The 18,354-nt window shown below is 48.0% G+C and overlaps 7 protein-coding genes across 7 annotated transcripts; all 7 read right to left on the minus strand.

The window, feature by feature from the left end:
- Positions 1–71: 71 nt before the first annotated feature.
- LOC126575743 (histone H1C-like) lies at positions 72–907 on the minus strand. The gene has a single exon (XM_050236596.1). It carries the CDS (start codon positions 828–830, stop codon positions 72–74), a length of 759 nt encoding a protein of 252 aa, XP_050092553.1. The 5' UTR covers positions 831–907.
- Positions 908–2,944: 2,037 nt separating this feature from the next.
- On the minus strand, positions 2,945–3,703 carry LOC126575734 (histone H1C-like). The gene has a single exon (XM_050236583.1). The coding sequence runs from the start codon at positions 3,701–3,703 to the stop codon at positions 2,945–2,947; it is 759 nt and encodes a 252-aa protein (XP_050092540.1).
- Positions 3,704–5,817: 2,114 nt separating this feature from the next.
- LOC126575789 (histone H1C-like) lies at positions 5,818–6,576 on the minus strand. The gene has a single exon (XM_050236656.1). The coding sequence runs from the start codon at positions 6,574–6,576 to the stop codon at positions 5,818–5,820; it is 759 nt and encodes a 252-aa protein (XP_050092613.1).
- A 2,114-nt stretch (positions 6,577–8,690) lies between these two features.
- On the minus strand, positions 8,691–9,526 carry LOC126575765 (histone H1C-like). The gene has a single exon (XM_050236623.1). It carries the CDS (start codon positions 9,447–9,449, stop codon positions 8,691–8,693), a length of 759 nt encoding a protein of 252 aa, XP_050092580.1. The 5' UTR covers positions 9,450–9,526.
- A 2,037-nt stretch (positions 9,527–11,563) lies between these two features.
- On the minus strand, positions 11,564–12,322 carry LOC126575760 (histone H1C-like). The gene has a single exon (XM_050236617.1). It carries the CDS (start codon positions 12,320–12,322, stop codon positions 11,564–11,566), a length of 759 nt encoding a protein of 252 aa, XP_050092574.1.
- A 2,130-nt stretch (positions 12,323–14,452) lies between these two features.
- On the minus strand, positions 14,453–15,211 carry LOC126575758 (histone H1C-like). Its single transcript, XM_050236614.1, has one exon. The coding sequence runs from the start codon at positions 15,209–15,211 to the stop codon at positions 14,453–14,455; it is 759 nt and encodes a 252-aa protein (XP_050092571.1).
- Positions 15,212–17,325: 2,114 nt separating this feature from the next.
- On the minus strand, positions 17,326–18,084 carry LOC126575770 (histone H1C-like). Its single transcript, XM_050236628.1, has one exon. The coding sequence runs from the start codon at positions 18,082–18,084 to the stop codon at positions 17,326–17,328; it is 759 nt and encodes a 252-aa protein (XP_050092585.1).
- Positions 18,085–18,354: the final 270 nt, after the last annotated feature.

The following is an 18,354-nucleotide window of genomic DNA, read 5'->3' on the forward strand; positions in this document are numbered from 1 at the left end:
TTGGATTGATTTGTAGCCCTGAAAAGGACTGTTTCATGTGTGTTTGGGGGGTGTTGTTGGAAGTAATCGATTTACTTCTTCGCTGGGGCGGCCTTCTTGGCAGCTGGTTTCTTGGCCGGAGCAGCAGCCTTCTTTGGTTTCGGTGCCTTTGGCTTGGCGGCAGCAGCAGCCTTGGTTGGCTTGGTTGCCTTCTGCTTCGGGGCGGCTGCTGGCTTCTTGGCGGCCTTCTTGGCTCCTTCCGCGGCCTTTGGCTTCTTGGTGGCCGCAGCTGCCTTCGGCTTCTTCGTCGTGGCGGCCGCTGCCTTGGTCTTCTTGGCCGCAGCGCCTTCAGCCTTCTTCACCACCTTCTTTGGTTTCTTCTCTCCTGCCGCTGCCTTCTTCTTGATGACGATCTTCTCCTTCTTGTCGGCGGCCGATGCCGACTTCTTCTTCTTGGGGGCAACCACCTTCTTTTTCTTCTCTACCGGGGGCTTCTTGGCGGCGGCCGATAGCTTGAACGATCCCGACGCTCCAGTGCCCTTGGTTTGCACCAGCTTGCCACTGGTCACTCCGCTCTTCAGGGCCTTCTTGATGAACGTCGACAGCTTCGTCACGTCGGCCTTGTAGTTGGCCGCCACGTACTTCTTGATCGCCTGCAGCGACGATCCGTTGCGCTCGTTCAGGGCCTTCACCGCGGCAAAGATCATGTCGTTCACCGGGGGATGTGCTGCTGGCACCTTCGGCTTCTTAGGGCCGGCCGCTGCCTTTGGCTTCTTCGGAGACTTGGCCACCGCCGCTGGGGAAGCAGCGGCCGCTGCAGCTGGAGCTTCGGTTGCTACGGTATCTGCCATGGCTTCTTGATGATGCTCGTCTTCGACAACGGTTGATTCACTTGGAGGATGGCTTTCGCGCCTTGACTGTTGTTTATGCTTTGCTAACGCACACTGTTACGCACACCGCTGTGTTGGTGAATGTTGATGCGGTGTCGTCACACGTTCCGCCCATCCCTTGACTCGCAACTCTCGATTTAGAGCAGCATAAAAGCTGCTGCCACATTTTATGTTGCCGCTCTTAAGAAATCGGAAAATTTGTGTTTCACATTTTCCCCAATATTTCCCCCAAATCAAGTTGAATCGTTATCAAATACAACTGATACACGTAGCTTAGACATGTGGCTATCTGAAAATATCCACTTGCGAAGCCGTGGACTACTGGAAAGTCGTTTAAATAGAAATCTTGTCACAAAATTGTGACTTTCTCATCGCGCCGGTTGACTTAAAAAGCGATTAATTCGCAAACTATCCATGATATCTCTCAAATAGGGTATTATTAAGCATCTTTAGGGTTTGAATTTATTAGAAAATACGGCTTCGAGCCGATCAAACGCGAAATGTACGCGCAAATCGTCTTTTTCCGAGCAAGCTTTTGGCACCATTCTCAGCGTCGGTTTGTTGTAACTCATTGCGGGCTACGCGATGTACCAGTTTGGTTTTCGCTCAAAATATGCTCTTTTCAATCATAAAACCTGATCAAACAGCTTGCAGACAGCAGTAACAAGACTATTGTGCATAGTTTTCAACAAATCCAATCGAAATATGCCCATACAACCGCACATAATCGCTTCATAGATTTCCCAAGCCAGCTGTGAGTTCCACTGACGCCGCCTCATTTGGCAGGATGAGGTTGAACATTTCCGTGGGGATTAAAACATACAAAAGTGCCAATTTAATAACATTCAAGGTATAAAACATGTTTAAACTCGTGTGTGACTGACCATTTCATATCTACATAATGGTAATCGGCTGTATTCCGCCTTCTGATGATCTATCGCCAGCAACCGTGGACACCAAGCCTCGGCACTCATTGCACACGTCATCGGTTTGTGTTTTGTGGTAGTTACCCTGAATGGTTTATGAAAATATTCTTATTCTAGGTGATGAATTGAACAATTAGAGTAAAAACTACACCAGCATGCACCAAGATATTGCAGTGTGCAAACGATAGCCAACGGCTTCATCTTATCGTAAATCTATTTACAAGAATCTTCCACTTCCGCTGTGAAGCTCCGTAATGTTGAACAACGATCATACGAATTCAATACGACAAAGCTTACTCCGTGAGGATCAAAATGGAAATTGGTGCTCTACGATAATAGGAAAATACGATGTTTCTAGACAATCTGTAATAATAATCGGTCAACTGTCTTCGTAAAATCGTCGTTATCGTCTTCGGTGAGCCCATTACGGCGAATTACGTTTGCATTATCCTGTAGATAATTTAGCTAGGTCATTAAAAGAGGTCATTTGTGCAGCAGGAATGTTGTTTGTGCAGCTCGCGGTGCAGCTGAGGTACAGGCGATCTTTCATAAAAATCCAATAAACGGTTGATTTGAAAGCATCAGCGTTAGTTAACGTTCCAGGATGTAGAGGTCGCTCCGTTGTCCAAAAGTTAGGCGGGAAATGCGAGGGAAACGGGTTTTCCGACGCTACGATGATTCTATCTGGCGCCTGCAAAAGCCGATAACAGCTCATAGTTCTTAGGGATCATGTCGTAGCACGCGCCTCGATAGAACGCGAGGTTCATAGCAGCCTTTGGCTTATGTTGCATCCGAGCATGGAGATGTGTTTCGAAGCAAGCCGGTTTTTACCTCAACTAGCAACATTAATTGCTCTGCTTGCATTCGCATTAGGTAGAATCATAGCAGCCTTTGCATCGTGAATAGTATCTCCAGGTAATTTAAGCAACAACTAAACTACAAACCCAACCCCTTTTCTAACAAACTACGTGTCCTGTGTACCTCCCGCGCGTACCTGGACATTATTTGTGCGGAGAAATATCGGGAAAAATATGAAACTGATCGCTGGTAAGCGAGAAAAGTGCGAAAGTACTCCTTCTTGGATTGATTTGTAGCCCTGAAAAGGACTGTTTCATGTGTGTTTGGGGGGTGTTGTTGGAAGTAATCGATTTACTTCTTCGCTGGGGCGGCCTTCTTGGCAGCTGGTTTCTTGGCCGGAGCAGCAGCCTTCTTTGGTTTCGGTGCCTTTGGCTTGGCGGCAGCAGCAGCCTTGGTTGGCTTGGTTGCCTTCTGCTTCGGGGCGGCTGCTGGCTTCTTGGCGGCCTTCTTGGCTCCTTCCGCGGCCTTTGGCTTCTTGGTGGCCGCAGCTGCCTTCGGCTTCTTCGTCGTGGCGGCCGCTGCCTTGGTCTTCTTGGCCGCAGCGCCTTCAGCCTTCTTCACCACCTTCTTTGGTTTCTTCTCTCCTGCCGCTGCCTTCTTCTTGATGACGATCTTCTCCTTCTTGTCGGCGGCCGATGCCGACTTCTTCTTCTTGGGGGCAACCACCTTCTTTTTCTTCTCTACCGGGGGCTTCTTGGCGGCGGCCGATAGCTTGAACGATCCCGACGCTCCAGTGCCCTTGGTTTGCACCAGCTTGCCACTGGTCACTCCGCTCTTCAGGGCCTTCTTGATGAACGTCGACAGCTTCGTCACGTCGGCCTTGTAGTTGGCCGCCACGTACTTCTTGATCGCCTGCAGCGACGATCCGTTGCGCTCGTTCAGGGCCTTCACCGCGGCAAAGATCATGTCGTTCACCGGGGGATGTGCTGCTGGCACCTTCGGCTTCTTAGGGCCGGCCGCTGCCTTTGGCTTCTTCGGAGACTTGGCCACCGCCGCTGGGGAAGCAGCGGCCGCTGCAGCTGGAGCTTCGGTTGCTACGGTATCTGCCATGGCTTCTTGATGATGCTGGTCTTCGACAACGGTTGATTCACTTGGAGGATGGCTTTCGCGCCTTGACTGTTGTTTATGCTTTGCTAACGCACACTGTTACGCACACCGATGTGTTGGTGAATGTTGATGCGGTGTCGTCACACGTTCCGCCCATCCCTTGACTCACAACTCTCGATTTAGAGCAGCATAAAAGCTGCTGCCACATTTTATGCTGCCGCTCTTAAGAAATCGGAAAATTTGTGTTTCACATTTTCCCCAATGTTTCCCCCAAATCAACTTGAATCGATATCAAATACAACTGATACACGTAGCTTAGACATGTGGCTATCTGAAAATATCCACTTGCGAAGCCGTGGACCACTGGAAAGTCGTTTAAATAGAAATCTTGTCACAAAATTGTGACTTTCTCATCGCGCCGGTTGACTTAAAAAGCGATTATTTCGCAAACTAAGCATGATATCTCTCAAATCGGGTATTATTAAGCACCTTTAGGGTTTGAATTTATTAGAAAATACGGCTTTGCGCCGATCAAACGCGAAACGTACGCGCAAATCGTCTTTTTCCGAGCAAGCTTTTGGCACCATTCTCAGCGTCGGTTTGTTGTAACTCATTGCGGGCTACGCGATGTACCAGTTTGGTTTTCGCTCAAAATATGCTCTTTTCAATCATAAAACCTGATCAAACAGCTTGCAGACAGTAGTAACAAGAATATTGTGCATAGTTTTCAACAAATCCAATCGAAATATGCCCTTACAACCGCACATAATCGCTTCATAGATTTCCCAAGCCAGCTGTGAGTTCCACTGACGCCGCCTCATTTGGCAGGATGAGGTTGAACATTTCCGTGGGGATTAAAACATACAAAAGTGCCAATTTAATAACATTCAAGGTATAAAACATGTTTAAACTCCTGTGTGACTGACCATTTCATATCTACATAATGGTAATCGCCTGTATTCCGCCTTCTGATGATCTATCGCCAGCAACCGTGGACACCAAGCCTCGGCACTCATTGCACACGTCATCGGTTTGTGTTTTGTGGTAGTTACCCTGAATGGTTTATGAAAATATTCTTATTCTAGGTGATGAATTGAACAATTAGAGTAAAAACTACACCAACATGCACCAAGATATTGCAGTGTGCAAACGATAGCCAACGGCTTCATCTTATCGTAAATCTATTTACAAGAATCTTCCACTTCCGCTGTGAAGCTCCGTAATGTTGAACAACGATCATACGAATTCAATACGACAAAGCTTACTCCGTGAGGATCAAAATGGAAATTGGTGCTCTACGATAATAGGAAAATACGATGTTTCTAGACAATCTGTAATAATAATCGGTCAACTGTCTTCGTAAAATCGTCGTTATCGTCTTCGGTGAGCCCATTACGGCGAATTACGTTTGCATTATCCTGTAGATAATTTAGCTAGGTCATTAAAAGAGGTCATTTGTGCAGCAGGAATGTTGTTTGTGCAGCTCGCGGTGCAGCTGAGGTACAGGCGATCTTTCATAAAAATCCAATAAACGGTTGATTTGAAAGCATCAGCGTTAGTTAACGTTCCAGGATGTAGAGGTCGCTCCGTTGTCCAAAAGTTAGGCGGGAAATGCGAGGGAAACGGGTTTTCCGACGCTTCGATGATTCTATCTGGCGCCTGCAAAAGCCGATAACAGCTCATAGTTCTTAGGGATCATGTCGTAGCACGCGCCTCGATAGAACGCGAGGTTCATAGCAGCCTTTGGCTTATGTTGCATCCGAGCATGGAGATGTGTTTCGAAGCAAGCCGGTTTTTACCTCAACTAGCAACATTAATTGCTCTGCTTGCATTCGCATTAGGTAGAATCATAGCAGCCTTTGCATCGTGAATAGTATCTCCAGGTAATTTAAGCAACAACTAAACTACAAACCCAACCCCTTTTCTAACAAACTACGTGTCCTGTGTACCTCCCGCGCGTACCTGGACATTATTTGTGCGGAGAAATATCGGGAAAAATATGAAACTGATCGCTGGTAAGCGAGAAAAGTGCGAAAGTACTCCTTCTTGGATTGATTTGTAGCCCTGAAAAGGACTGTTTCATGTGTGTTTGGGAGGTGTTGTTGGAAGTAATCGATTTACTTCTTCGCTGGGGCGGCCTTCTTGGCAGCTGGTTTCTTGGCCGGAGCAGCAGCCTTCTTTGGTTTCGGTGCCTTTGGCTTGGCGGCAGCAGCAGCCTTGGTTGGCTTGGTTGCCTTCTGCTTCGGGGCGGCTGCTGGCTTCTTGGCGGCCTTCTTGGCTCCTTCCGCGGCCTTTGGCTTCTTGGTAGCCGCAGCTGCCTTCGGCTTCTTCGTCGTGGCGGCCGCTGCCTTGGTCTTCTTGGCCGCAGCGCCTTCAGCCTTCTTCACCACCTTCTTTGGTTTCTTCTCTCCTGCCGCTGCCTTCTTCTTGATGACGATCTTCTCCTTCTTGTCGGCGGCCGATGCCGACTTCTTCTTCTTGGGGGCAACCACCTTCTTTTTCTTCTCTACCGGGGGCTTCTTGGCGGCGGCCGATAGCTTGAACGATCCCGACGCTCCAGTGCCCTTGGTTTGCACCAGCTTGCCACTGGTCACTCCGCTCTTCAGGGCCTTCTTGATGAACGTCGACAGCTTCGTCACGTCGGCCTTGTAGTTGGCCGCCACGTACTTCTTGATCGCCTGCAGCGACGATCCGTTGCGCTCGTTCAGGGCCTTCACCGCGGCAAAGATCATGTCGTTCACCGGGGGATGTGCTGCTGGCACCTTCGGCTTCTTAGGGCCGGCCGCTGCCTTTGGCTTCTTCGGAGACTTGGCCACCGCCGCTGGGGAAGCAGCGGCCGCTGCAGCTGGAGCTTCGGTTGCTACGGTATCTGCCATGGCTTCTTGATGATGCTGGTCTTCGACAACGGTTGATTCACTTGGAGGATGGCTTTCGCGCCTTGACTGTTGTTTATGCTATGCTAACGCACACTGTTACGCACACCGATGTGTTGGTGAATGTTGATGCGGTGTCGTCACACGTTCCGCCCATCCCTTGACTCGCAACTCTCGATTTAGAGCAGCATAAAAGCTGCTGCCACATTTTATGTTGCCGCTCTTAAGAAATCGGAAAAATTGTGTTTCACATTTTCCCCAATGTTTCCCCCAAATCAAGTTGAATCGATATCAAATACAACTGATACACGTAGCTTAGACATGTGGCTATCTGAAAATATCCACTTGCGAAGCCGTGGACCACTGGAAAGTCGTTTAAATAGAAATCTTGTCACAAAATTGTGACTTTCTCATCGCGCCGGTTGACTTAAAAAGCGATTATTTCGCAAACCAAGCATGATATCTCTCAAATCGGGTATTATTAAGCATCTTTAGGGTTTGAATTTATAAGAAAATACGGCTTTGAGCCGATCAAACGCGAAATGTACGCGCAAATCGTCTTTTTCCGAGCAAGCTTTTGGCACCATCCTCCGCGTCGGTTTGTTGTAACTCATTGCGGGCTACGCGATGTACCAGTTTGGTTTTCGCTCAAAATATGCTCTTTTCAATCATAAAACCTGATCAAACAGCTTGCAGACAGCAGTAACAAGACTATTGTGCATAGTTTTCAACAAATCCAATCGAAATATGCCCATACAACCGCACATAATCGCTTCATAGATTTCCCAAGCCAGCTGTGAGTTCCACTGACGCCGCCTCATTTGGCAGGATGAGCTTGAACGTTTTCGTGGGGATTAAAACATACAAAAGTGCTACTTTAATAACATTCAAGGTATAAAACATGTTTAAACTCCTGTGTGACTGACCATTTCATATCTACATAATGGTAATCGCCTGTATTCCGCCTTCTGATGATCTATCGCCAGCAACCGTGGACACCAAGCCTCGGCACTCATTGCACACGTCATCGGTTTGTGTTCTGTGGTAGTTACCCTGAATGGTTTATGAAAATATTCTCATTCTAGATGATGAATTGAACAATTAGAGTAAAAACTACACCAACATGCACCAAGGTATTGCAGTGTGCAAACGATAGCCAACGGCTTCATCTTATCGTAAATCTATTTACAAGAATCTTCCACTTCCGCTGTGAAGCTCCGCAATGTTGAACAACGATCATACGAATTCAATACGACAAAGCCTAGTCCGTGAGGATCAAAATGGAAATTGGTGCTCTACGATAATAGGAAAATACGATGTTTCTAGACAATCTGTAATAATAATCGGTCAACTGTCTTCGTAAAATCGTCGTTATCGTCTTCGGTGAGCCCATTACGGCGAATGATGTTTGCATTATCCTGTAGATAATTTAGCTAGGTCATTAAAAGAGGTCATTTGTGCAGCAGGAATGTTGTTTGTGGAGCTCGCGGTGCAGCTGAGGTACAGGCGATCTTTCATAAAAATTCAATAAACGGTTGATTTGAAAGCATCAGCGTTAGTTAACGTTCCAGGATGTAGAGGTCGCTCCGTTGTCCAAAAGTTAGGCGGGAAATGCGAGGGAAACGGGTTTTCCGACGCTACGATGATTCTATCTGGTGCCTGCAAAAGCCGATAACAGCTCATAGTTCATTGGGATCATGTCGTAGCACGCGCCTCGATAGAACGCGAGGTTCATAGCAGCCTTTGGCTTATGTTGCATCCGAGCATGGAGATGTGTTTCGAAGCAAGCCGGTTTTTACCTCAACTAGCAACATTAATTGCTCTGCTTGCATTCGCATTAGGTAGAATCATAGCAGCCTTTGCATCGTGAATAGTATCTCCAGGTAATTTAAGCAACAACTAAACTACAAACCCAACCCCTTTTCTAACAAACTACGTGTCCTGTGTACCTCCCGCGCGTACCTGGACATTATTTGTGCGGAGAAATATCGGGAAAAATATGAAACTGATCGCTGGTAAGCGAGAAAAGTGCGAAAGTACTCCTTCTTGGATTGATTTGTAGCCCTGAAAAGGACTGTTTCATGTGTGTTTGGGAGGTGTTGTTGGAAGTAATCGATTTACTTCTTCGCTGGGGCGGCCTTCTTGGCAGCTGGTTTCTTGGCCGGAGCAGCAGCCTTCTTTGGTTTCGGTGCCTTTGGCTTGGCGGCAGCAGCAGCCTTGGTTGGCTTGGTTGCCTTCTGCTTCGGGGCGGCTGCTGGCTTCTTGGCGGCCTTCTTGGCTCCTTCCGCGGCCTTTGGCTTCTTGGTAGCCGCAGCTGCCTTCGGCTTCTTCGTCGTGGCGGCCGCTGCCTTGGTCTTCTTGGCCGCAGCGCCTTCAGCCTTCTTCACCACCTTCTTTGGTTTCTTCTCTCCTGCCGCTGCCTTCTTCTTGATGACGATCTTCTCCTTCTTGTCGGCGGCCGATGCCGACTTCTTCTTCTTGGGGGCAACCACCTTCTTTTTCTTCTCTACCGGGGGCTTCTTGGCGGCGGCCGATAGCTTGAACGATCCCGACGCTCCAGTGCCCTTGGTTTGCACCAGCTTGCCACTGGTCACTCCGCTCTTCAGGGCCTTCTTGATGAACGTCGACAGCTTCGTCACGTCGGCCTTGTAGTTGGCCGCCACGTACTTCTTGATCGCCTGCAGCGACGATCCGTTGCGCTCGTTCAGGGCCTTCACCGCGGCAAAGATCATGTCGTTCACCGGGGGATGTGCTGCTGGCACCTTCGGCTTCTTAGGGCCGGCCGCTGCCTTTGGCTTCTTCGGAGACTTGGCCACCGCCGCTGGGGAAGCAGCGGCCGCTGCAGCTGGAGCTTCGGTTGCTACGGTATCTGCCATGGCTTCTTGATGATGCTCGTCTTCGACAACGGTTGATTCACTTGGAGGATGGCTTTCGCGCCTTGACTGTTGTTTATGCTTTGCTAACGCACACTGTTACGCACACCGATGTGTTGGTGAATGTTGATGCGGTGTCGTCACACGTTCCGCCCATCCCTTGACTCACAACTCTCGATTTAGAGCAGCATAAAAGCTGCTGCCACATTTTATGTTGCCGCTCTTAAGAAATCGGAAAAATTGTGTTTCACATTTTCCCCAATGTTTCCCCCAAATCAAGTTGAATCGATATCAAATACAACTGATACACGTAGCTTAGACATGTGGCTATCTGAAAATATCCACTTGCGAAGCCGTGGACCACTGGAAAGTCGTTTAAATAGAAATCTTGTCACAAAATTGTGACTTTCTCATCGCGCCGGTTGACTTAAAAAGCGATTATTTCGCAAACCAAGCATGATATCTCTCAAATCGGGTATTATTAAGCATCTTTAGGGTTTGAATTTATAAGAAAATACGGCTTTGAGCCGATCAAACGCGAAATGTACGCGCAAATCGTCTTTTTCCGAGCAAGCTTTTGGCACCATTCTCAGCGTCGGTTTGTTGTAACTCATTGCGGGCTACGCGATGTACCAGTTTGGTTTTCGCTCAAAATATGCTCTTTTCAATCATAAAATCTGATCAAACAGCTTGCAGACAGTAGTAACAAGACTATTGTGCATAGTTTTCAACAAATCCAATCGAAATATGCCCATACAACCGCACATAATCGCTTCATAGATTTCCCAAGCCAGCTGTGAGTTCCACTGACGCCGACTTATTTGGCAGGATGAGGTTGAACATTTTCGTGGGGATTAAAACATACAAAAGTGCTACTTTAATAACATTCAAGGTATAAAACATGTTTAAACTCCTGTGTGACTGACCATTTCATATCTACATAATGGTAATCGGCTGTATTCCGCCTTCTGAGGATCTATCGCCAGCAACCGTGGACACCAAGCCTCGGCACTCATTGCACACGTCATCGGTTTGTGTTTTGTGGTAGTTACCCTGAATGGTTTATGAAAATATTCTCATTCTAGATGATGAATTGAACAATTAGAGTAAAAACTACACCAACATGCACCAAGGTATTGCAGTGTGCAAACGATAGCCAACGGCTTCATCTTATCGTAAATCTATTTACAAGAATCTTCCACTTCCGCTGTGAAGCTCCGTAATGTTGAACAACGATCATACGAATTCAATACGACAAAGCTTACTCCGTGAGGATCAAAATGGAAATTGGTGCTCTACGATAATAGGAAAATACGATGTTTCTAGACAATCTGTAATGATAATCGGTCAACTGTCTTCGTAAAATCGTCGTTATCGTCTTCGGTGAGCCCATTACGGCGAATTACGTTTGCATTATCCTGTAGATAATTTAGCTAGGTCATTAAAAGAGGTCATTTGTGCAGCAGGAATGTTGTTTGTGCAGCTCGCGGTGCAGCTGAGGTACAGGCGATCTTTCATAAAAATCCAATAAACGGTTGATTTGAAAGCATCAGCGTTAGTTAACGTTCCAGGATGTAGAGGTCGCTCCGTTGTCCAAAAGTTAGGCGGGAAATGCGAGGGAAACGGGTTTTCCGACGCTTCGATGATTCTATCTGGCGCCTGCAAAAGCCGATAACAGCTCATAGTTCTTAGGGATCATGTCGTAGCACGCGCCTCGATAGAACGCGAGGTTCATAGCAGCCTTTGGCTTATGTTGCATCCGAGCATGGAGATGTGTTTCGAAGCAAGCCGGTTTTTACCTCAACTAGCAACATTAATTGCTCTGCTTGCATTCGCATTAGGTAGAATCATAGCAGCCTTTGCATCGTGAATAGTATCTCCAGGTAATTTAAGCAACAACTAAACTACAAACCCAACCCCTTTTCTAACAAACTACGTGTCCTGTGTACCACCCGCGCGTACCTGGACATTATTTGTGCGGAGAAATATCGGGAAAAATATGAAACTGATCGCTGGTAAGCGAGAAAAGTGCGAAAGTACTCCTTCTTGGATTGATTTGTAGCCCTGAAAAGGACTGTTTCATGTGTGTTTGGGGGGTGTTGTTGGAAGTAATCGATTTACTTCTTCGCTGGGGCGGCCTTCTTGGCAGCTGGTTTCTTGGCCGGAGCAGCAGCCTTCTTTGGTTTCGGTGCCTTTGGCTTGGCGGCAGCAGCAGCCTTGGTTGGCTTGGTTGCCTTCTGCTTCGGGGCGGCTGCTGGCTTCTTGGCGGCCTTCTTGGCTCCTTCCGCGGCCTTTGGCTTCTTGGTGGCCGCAGCTGCCTTCGGCTTCTTCGTCGTGGCGGCCGCTGCCTTGGTCTTCTTGGCCGCAGCGCCTTCAGCCTTCTTCACCACCTTCTTTGGTTTCTTCTCTCCTGCCGCTGCCTTCTTCTTGATGACGATCTTCTCCTTCTTGTCGGCGGCCGATGCCGACTTCTTCTTCTTGGGGGCAACCACCTTCTTTTTCTTCTCTACCGGGGGTTTCTTGGCGGCGGCCGATAGCTTGAACGATCCCGACGCTCCAGTGCCCTTGGTTTGCACCAGCTTGCCACTGGTCACTCCGCTCTTCAGGGCCTTCTTGATGAACGTCGACAGCTTCGTCACGTCGGCCTTGTAGTTGGCCGCCACGTACTTCTTGATCGCCTGCAGCGACGATCCGTTGCGCTCGTTCAGGGCCTTCACCGCGGCAAAGATCATGTCGTTCACCGGGGGATGTGCTGCTGGCACCTTCGGCTTCTTAGGGCCGGCCGCTGCCTTTGGCTTCTTCGGAGACTTGGCCACCGCCGCTGGGGAAGCAGCGGCCGCTGCAGCTGGAGCTTCGGTTGCTACGGTATCTGCCATGGCTTCTTGATGATGCTGGTCTTCGACAACGGTTGATTCACTTGGAGGATGGCTTTCGCGCCTTGACTGTTGTTTATGCTTTGCTAACGCACACTGTTACGCACACCGATGTGTTGGTGAATGTTGATGCGGTGTCGTCACACGTTCCGCCCATCCCTTGACTCACAACTCTCGATTTAGAGCAGCATAAAAGCTGCTGCCACATTTTATGTTGCCGCTCTTAAGAAATCGGAAAAATTGTGTTTCACATTTTCCCCAATGTTTCCCCCAAATCAAGTTGAATCGATATCAAATACAACTGATACACGTAGCTTAGACATGTGGCTATCTGAAAATATCCACTTGCGAAGCCGTGGACCACTGGAAAGTCGTTTAAATAGAAATCTTGTCACAAAATTGTGACTTTCTCATCGCGCCGGTTGACTTAAAAAGCGATTATTTCGCAAACCAAGCATGATATCTCTCAAATCGGGTATTATTAAGCATCTTTAGGGTTTGAATTTATAAGAAAATACGGCTTTGAGCCGATCAAACGCGAAATGTACGCGCAAATCGTCTTTTTCCGAGCAAGCTTTTGGCACCATTCTCAGCGTCGGTTTGTTGTAACTCATTGCGGGCTACGCGATGTACCAGTTTGGTTTTCGCTCAAAATATGCTCTTTTCAATCATAAAACCTGATCAAACAGCTTGCAGACAGTAGTAACAAGACTATTGTGCATAGTTTTCAACAAATCCAATCGAAATATGCCCATACAACCGCACATAATCGCTTCATAGATTTCCCAAGCCAGCTGTGAGTTCCACTGACGCCGACTTATTTGGCAGGATGAGGTTGAACATTTTCGTGGGGATTAAAACATACAAAAGTGCTACTTTAATAACATTCAAGGTATAAAACATGTTTAAACTCCTGTGTGACTGACCATTTCATATCTACATAATGGTAATCGGCTGTATTCCGCCTTCTGAGGATCTATCGCCAGCAACCGTGGACACCAAGCCTCGGCACTCATTGCACACGTCATCGGTTTGTGTTTTGTGGTAGTTACCCTGAATGGTTTATGAAAATATTCTCATTCTAGATGATGAATTGAACAATTAGAGTAAAAACTACACCAACATGCACCAAGGTATTGCAGTGTGCAAACGATAGCCAACGGCTTCATCTTATCGTAAATCTATTTACAAGAATCTTCCAGTAGCGCACTGCAGTTCCGCTGTGAAGCTCTGCAATGTTGAAACGAATCGATCATACGAATTCAATACGACAAAGCCTAGTTCGTGAGGATCAAAATGGAAATTGGTGCTCTACGATAATAGGAAAATACGGCGTTTCTAGACAATCTGTATTAATAATCGGTCAACTGTCTTCGTAAAATCGTCGTTATCGTCTTCGGTGAGCCCATTACGGCGAATGATGTTTGCATTATCCTGTAGATAATTTAGCTAGGTCATTAAAAGAGGTCATTTGTGCAGCAGGAATGTTGTTTGTGCAGCTCGCGGTGCAGCTGAGGTACAGGCGATCTTTCATAAAAATCCAATAAACGGTTGATTTGAAAGCATCAGCGTTAGTTAACGTTCCAGGATGTAGAGGTCGCTCCGTTGTCCAAAAGTTAGGCGGGAAATGCGAGGGAAACGGGTTTTCCGACGCTACGATGATTCTATCTGGTGCCTGCAAAAGCCGATAACAGCTCATAGTTCATTGGGATCATGTCGTAGCACGCGCCTCGATAGAACGCGAGGTTCATAGCAGCCTTTGGCTTATGTTGCATCTGAGCATGGAGATGTGTTTCGAAGCAAGCCGGTTTTTACCTCAACTAGCAACATTAATTGCTCTGCTTGCATTCGCATTAGGTAGAATCATAGCAGCCTTTGCATCGTGAATAGTATCTCCAGGTAATTTAAGCAACAACTAAACTACAAACCCAACCCCTTTTCTAACAAACTACGTGTCCTGTGTACCACCCGCGCGTACCTGGACATTATTTGTGCGGAGAAATATCGGGAAAAATATGAAACTGATCGCTGGTAAGCGAGAAAAGTGCGAAAGTACTCCTTCTTGGATTGATTTGTAGCCCTGAAAAGGACTGTTTCATGTGTGTTTGGGGGGTGTTGTTGGAAGTAATCGATTTACTTCTTCGCTGGGGCGGCCTTCTTGGCAGCTGGTTTCTTGGCCGGAGCAGCAGCCTTCTTTGGTTTCGGTGCCTTTGGCTTGGCGGCAGCAGCAGCCTTGGTTGGCTTGGTTGCCTTCTGCTTCGGGGCGGCTGCTGGCTTCTTGGCGGCCTTCTTGGCTCCTTCCGCGGCCTTTGGCTTCTTGGTGGCCGCAGCTGCCTTCGGCTTCTTCGTCGTGGCGGCCGCTGCCTTGGTCTTCTTGGCCGCAGCGCCTTCAGCCTTCTTCACCACCTTCTTTGGTTTCTTCTCTCCTGCCGCTGCCTTCTTCTTGATGACGATCTTCTCCTTCTTGTCGGCGGCCGATGCCGACTTCTTCTTCTTGGGGGCAACCACCTTCTTTTTCTTCTCTACCGGGGGTTTCTTGGCGGCGGCCGATAGCTTGAACGATCCCGACGCTCCAGTGCCCTTGGTTTGCACCAGCTTGCCACTGGTCACTCCGCTCTTCAGGGCCTTCTTGATGAACGTCGACAGCTTCGTCACGTCGGCCTTGTAGTTGGCCGCCACGTACTTCTTGATCGCCTGCAGCGACGATCCGTTGCGCTCGTTCAGGGCCTTCACCGCGGCAAAGATCATGTCGTTCACCGGGGGATGTGCTGCTGGCACCTTCGGCTTCTTAGGGCCGGCCGCTGCCTTTGGCTTCTTCGGAGACTTGGCCACCGCCGCTGGGGAAGCAGCGGCCGCTGCAGCTGGAGCTTCGGTTGCTACGGTATCTGCCATGGCTTCTTGATGATGCTGGTCTTCGACAACGGTTGATTCACTTGGAGGATGGCTTTCGCGCCTTGACTGTTGTTTATGCTTTGCTAACGCACACTGTTACGCACACCGCTGTGTTGGTGAATGTTGATGCGGTGTCGTCACACGTTCCGCCCATCCCTTGACTCACAACTCTCGATTTAGAGCAGCATAAAAGCTGCTGCCACATTTTATGTTGCCGCTCTTAAGAAATCGGAAAATTTGTGTTTCACATTTTCCCCAATGTTTCCCCCAAATCAACTTGAATCGATATCAAATACAACTGATACACGTAGCTTAGACATGTGGCTATCTGAAAATATCCACTTGCGAAGCCGTGGACCACTGGAAAGTCGTTTAAATAGAAATCTTGTCGCAAAATTGTGACTTTCTCATCGCGCCGGTTGACTTAAAAAGCGATTATTTCGCAAACTAAGCATGATATCTCTCAAATCGGGTATTATTAAGCACCTTTAGGGTTTGAATTTATTAGAAAATACGGCTTTGCGCCGATCAAACGCGAAACGTACGCGCAAATCGTCTTTTTCCGAGCAAGCTTTTGGCACCATTCTCAGCGTCGGTTTGTTGTAACTCATTGCGGGCTACGCGATGTACCAGTTTGGTTTTCGCTCAAAATATGCTCTTTTCAATCATAAAACCTGATCAAACAGCTTGCAGACAGTAGTAACAAGACTATTGTGCATAGTTTTCAACAAATCCAATCGAAATATGCCCATACAACCGCACATAATCGCTTCATAGATTTCCCAAGCCAGCTGTGAGTTCCACTGACGCCGACTTATTTGGCAGGATGAGGTTGAACATTTTCGTGGGGATTAAAACATACAAAAGTGCTACTTTAATAACATTCAAGGTATAAAACATGTTTAAACTCCTGTGTGACTGACCATTTCATATCTACATAATGGTAATCGGCTGTATTCCGCCTTCTGAGGATCTATCGCCAGCAACCGTGGACACCAAGCCTCGGCACTCATTGCACACGTCATCGGTTTGTGTTTTGTGGTAGTTACCCTGAATGGTTTATGAAAATATTCTCATTCTAGATGATGAATTGAACAATTAGAGTAAAAACTACACCAACATGCACCAAGGTATTGCAGTGTGCAAACGATAGCCAACGGCTTCATCTTATCGTAAATCTATTTACAAGAATCTTCCACTTCCGCTGTGAAGCTCCGTAATGTTGAACAACGATCATACGAATTCAATACGACAAAGCTTACTCCGTGAGGATCAAAATGGAAATTGGTGCTCTACGATAATAGGAAAATACGATGTTTCTAGACAATCTGTAATAATAATCGGTCAACTGTCTTCGTAAAATCGTCGTTATCGTCTTCGGTGAGCCCATTACGGCGAATTACGTTTGCATTATCCTGTAGATAATTTAGCTAGGTCATTAAAAGAGGTCATTTGTGCAGCAGGAATGTTGTTTGTGCAGCTCGCGGTGCAGCTGAGGTACAGGCGATCTTTCATAAAAATCCAATAAACGTTTGATTTGAAAGCATCAGCGTTAGTTAACGTTCCAGGATGTAGAGGTCGCTCCGTTGTCCAAAAGTTAGGCGGGAAATGCGAGGGAAACGGGTTTTCCGACGCTTCGATGATTCTATCTGGCGCCTGCAAAAGCCGATAACAGCTCATAGTTCTTAGGGATCATGTCGTAGCACGCGCCTCGATAGAACGCGAGGTTCATAGCAGCCTTTGGCTTATGTTGCATCCGAGCATGGAGATGTGTTTCGAAGCAAGCCGGTTTTTACCTCAACTAGCAACATTAATTGCTCTGCTTGCATTCGCATTAGGTAGAATCATAGCAGCCTTTGCATCGTGAATAGTATCTCCAGGTAATTTAAGCAACAACTAAACTACAAACCCAACCCCTTTTCTAACAAACTACGTGTCCTGTGTACCACCCGCGCGTACCTGGACATTATTTGTGCGGAGAAATATCGGGAAAAATATGAAACTGATCGCTGGTAAGCGAGAAAAGTGCGAAAGTACTCCTTCTTGGATTGATTTGTAGCCCTGAAAAGGACTGTTTCATGTGTGTTTGGGGGGTGTTGTTGGAAGTAATCGATTTACTTCTTCGCTGGGGCGGCCTTCTTGGCAGCTGGTTTCTTGGCCGGAGCAGCAGCCTTCTTTGGTTTCGGTGCCTTTGGCTTGGCGGCAGCAGCAGCCTTGGTTGGCTTGGTTGCCTTCTGCTTCGGGGCGGCTGCTGGCTTCTTGGCGGCCTTCTTGGCTCCTTCCGCGGCCTTTGGCTTCTTGGTGGCCGCAGCTGCCTTCGGCTTCTTCGTCGTGGCGGCCGCTGCCTTGGTCTTCTTGGCCGCAGCGCCTTCAGCCTTCTTCACCACCTTCTTTGGTTTCTTCTCTCCTGCCGCTGCCTTCTTCTTGATGACGATCTTCTCCTTCTTGTCGGCGGCCGATGCCGACTTATTCTTCTTGGGGGCAACCACCTTCTTTTTCTTCTCTACCGGGGGTTTCTTGGCGGCGGCCGATAGCTTGAACGATCCCGACGCTCCAGTGCCCTTGGTTTGCACCAGCTTGCCACTGGTCACTCCGCTCTTCAGGGCCTTCTTGATGAACGTCGACAGCTTCGTCACGTCGGCCTTGTAGTTGGCCGCCACGTACTTCTTGATCGCCTGCAGCGACGATCCGTTGCGCTCGTTCAGGGCCTTCACCGCGGCAAAGATCATGTCGTTCACCGGGGGATGTGCTGCTGGCACCTTCGGCTTCTTAGGGCCGGCCGCTGCCTTTGGCTTCTTCGGAGACTTGGCCACCGCCGCTGGGGAAGCAGCGGCCGCTGCAGCTGGAGCTTCGGTTGCTACGGTATCTGCCATGGCTTCTTGATGATGCTGGTCTTCGACAACGGTTGATTCACTTGGAGGATGGCTTTCGCGCCTTGACTGTTGTTTATGCTTTGCTAACGCACACTGTTACGCACACCGCTGTGTTGGTGAATGTTGATGCGGTGTCGTCACACGTTCCGCCCATCCCTTGACTCACAACTCTCGATTTAGAGCAGCATAAAAGCTGCTGCCACATTTTATGTTGCCGCTCTTAAGAAATCGGAAAATTTGTGTTTCACATTTTCCCCAATATTTCCCCCA

Source organism: Anopheles aquasalis, chromosome 3, assembly GCF_943734665.1.
Source record: "Anopheles aquasalis chromosome 3, idAnoAquaMG_Q_19, whole genome shotgun sequence".
Classification (NCBI taxonomy): Eukaryota; Metazoa; Arthropoda; class Insecta; order Diptera; family Culicidae; genus Anopheles; species Anopheles aquasalis.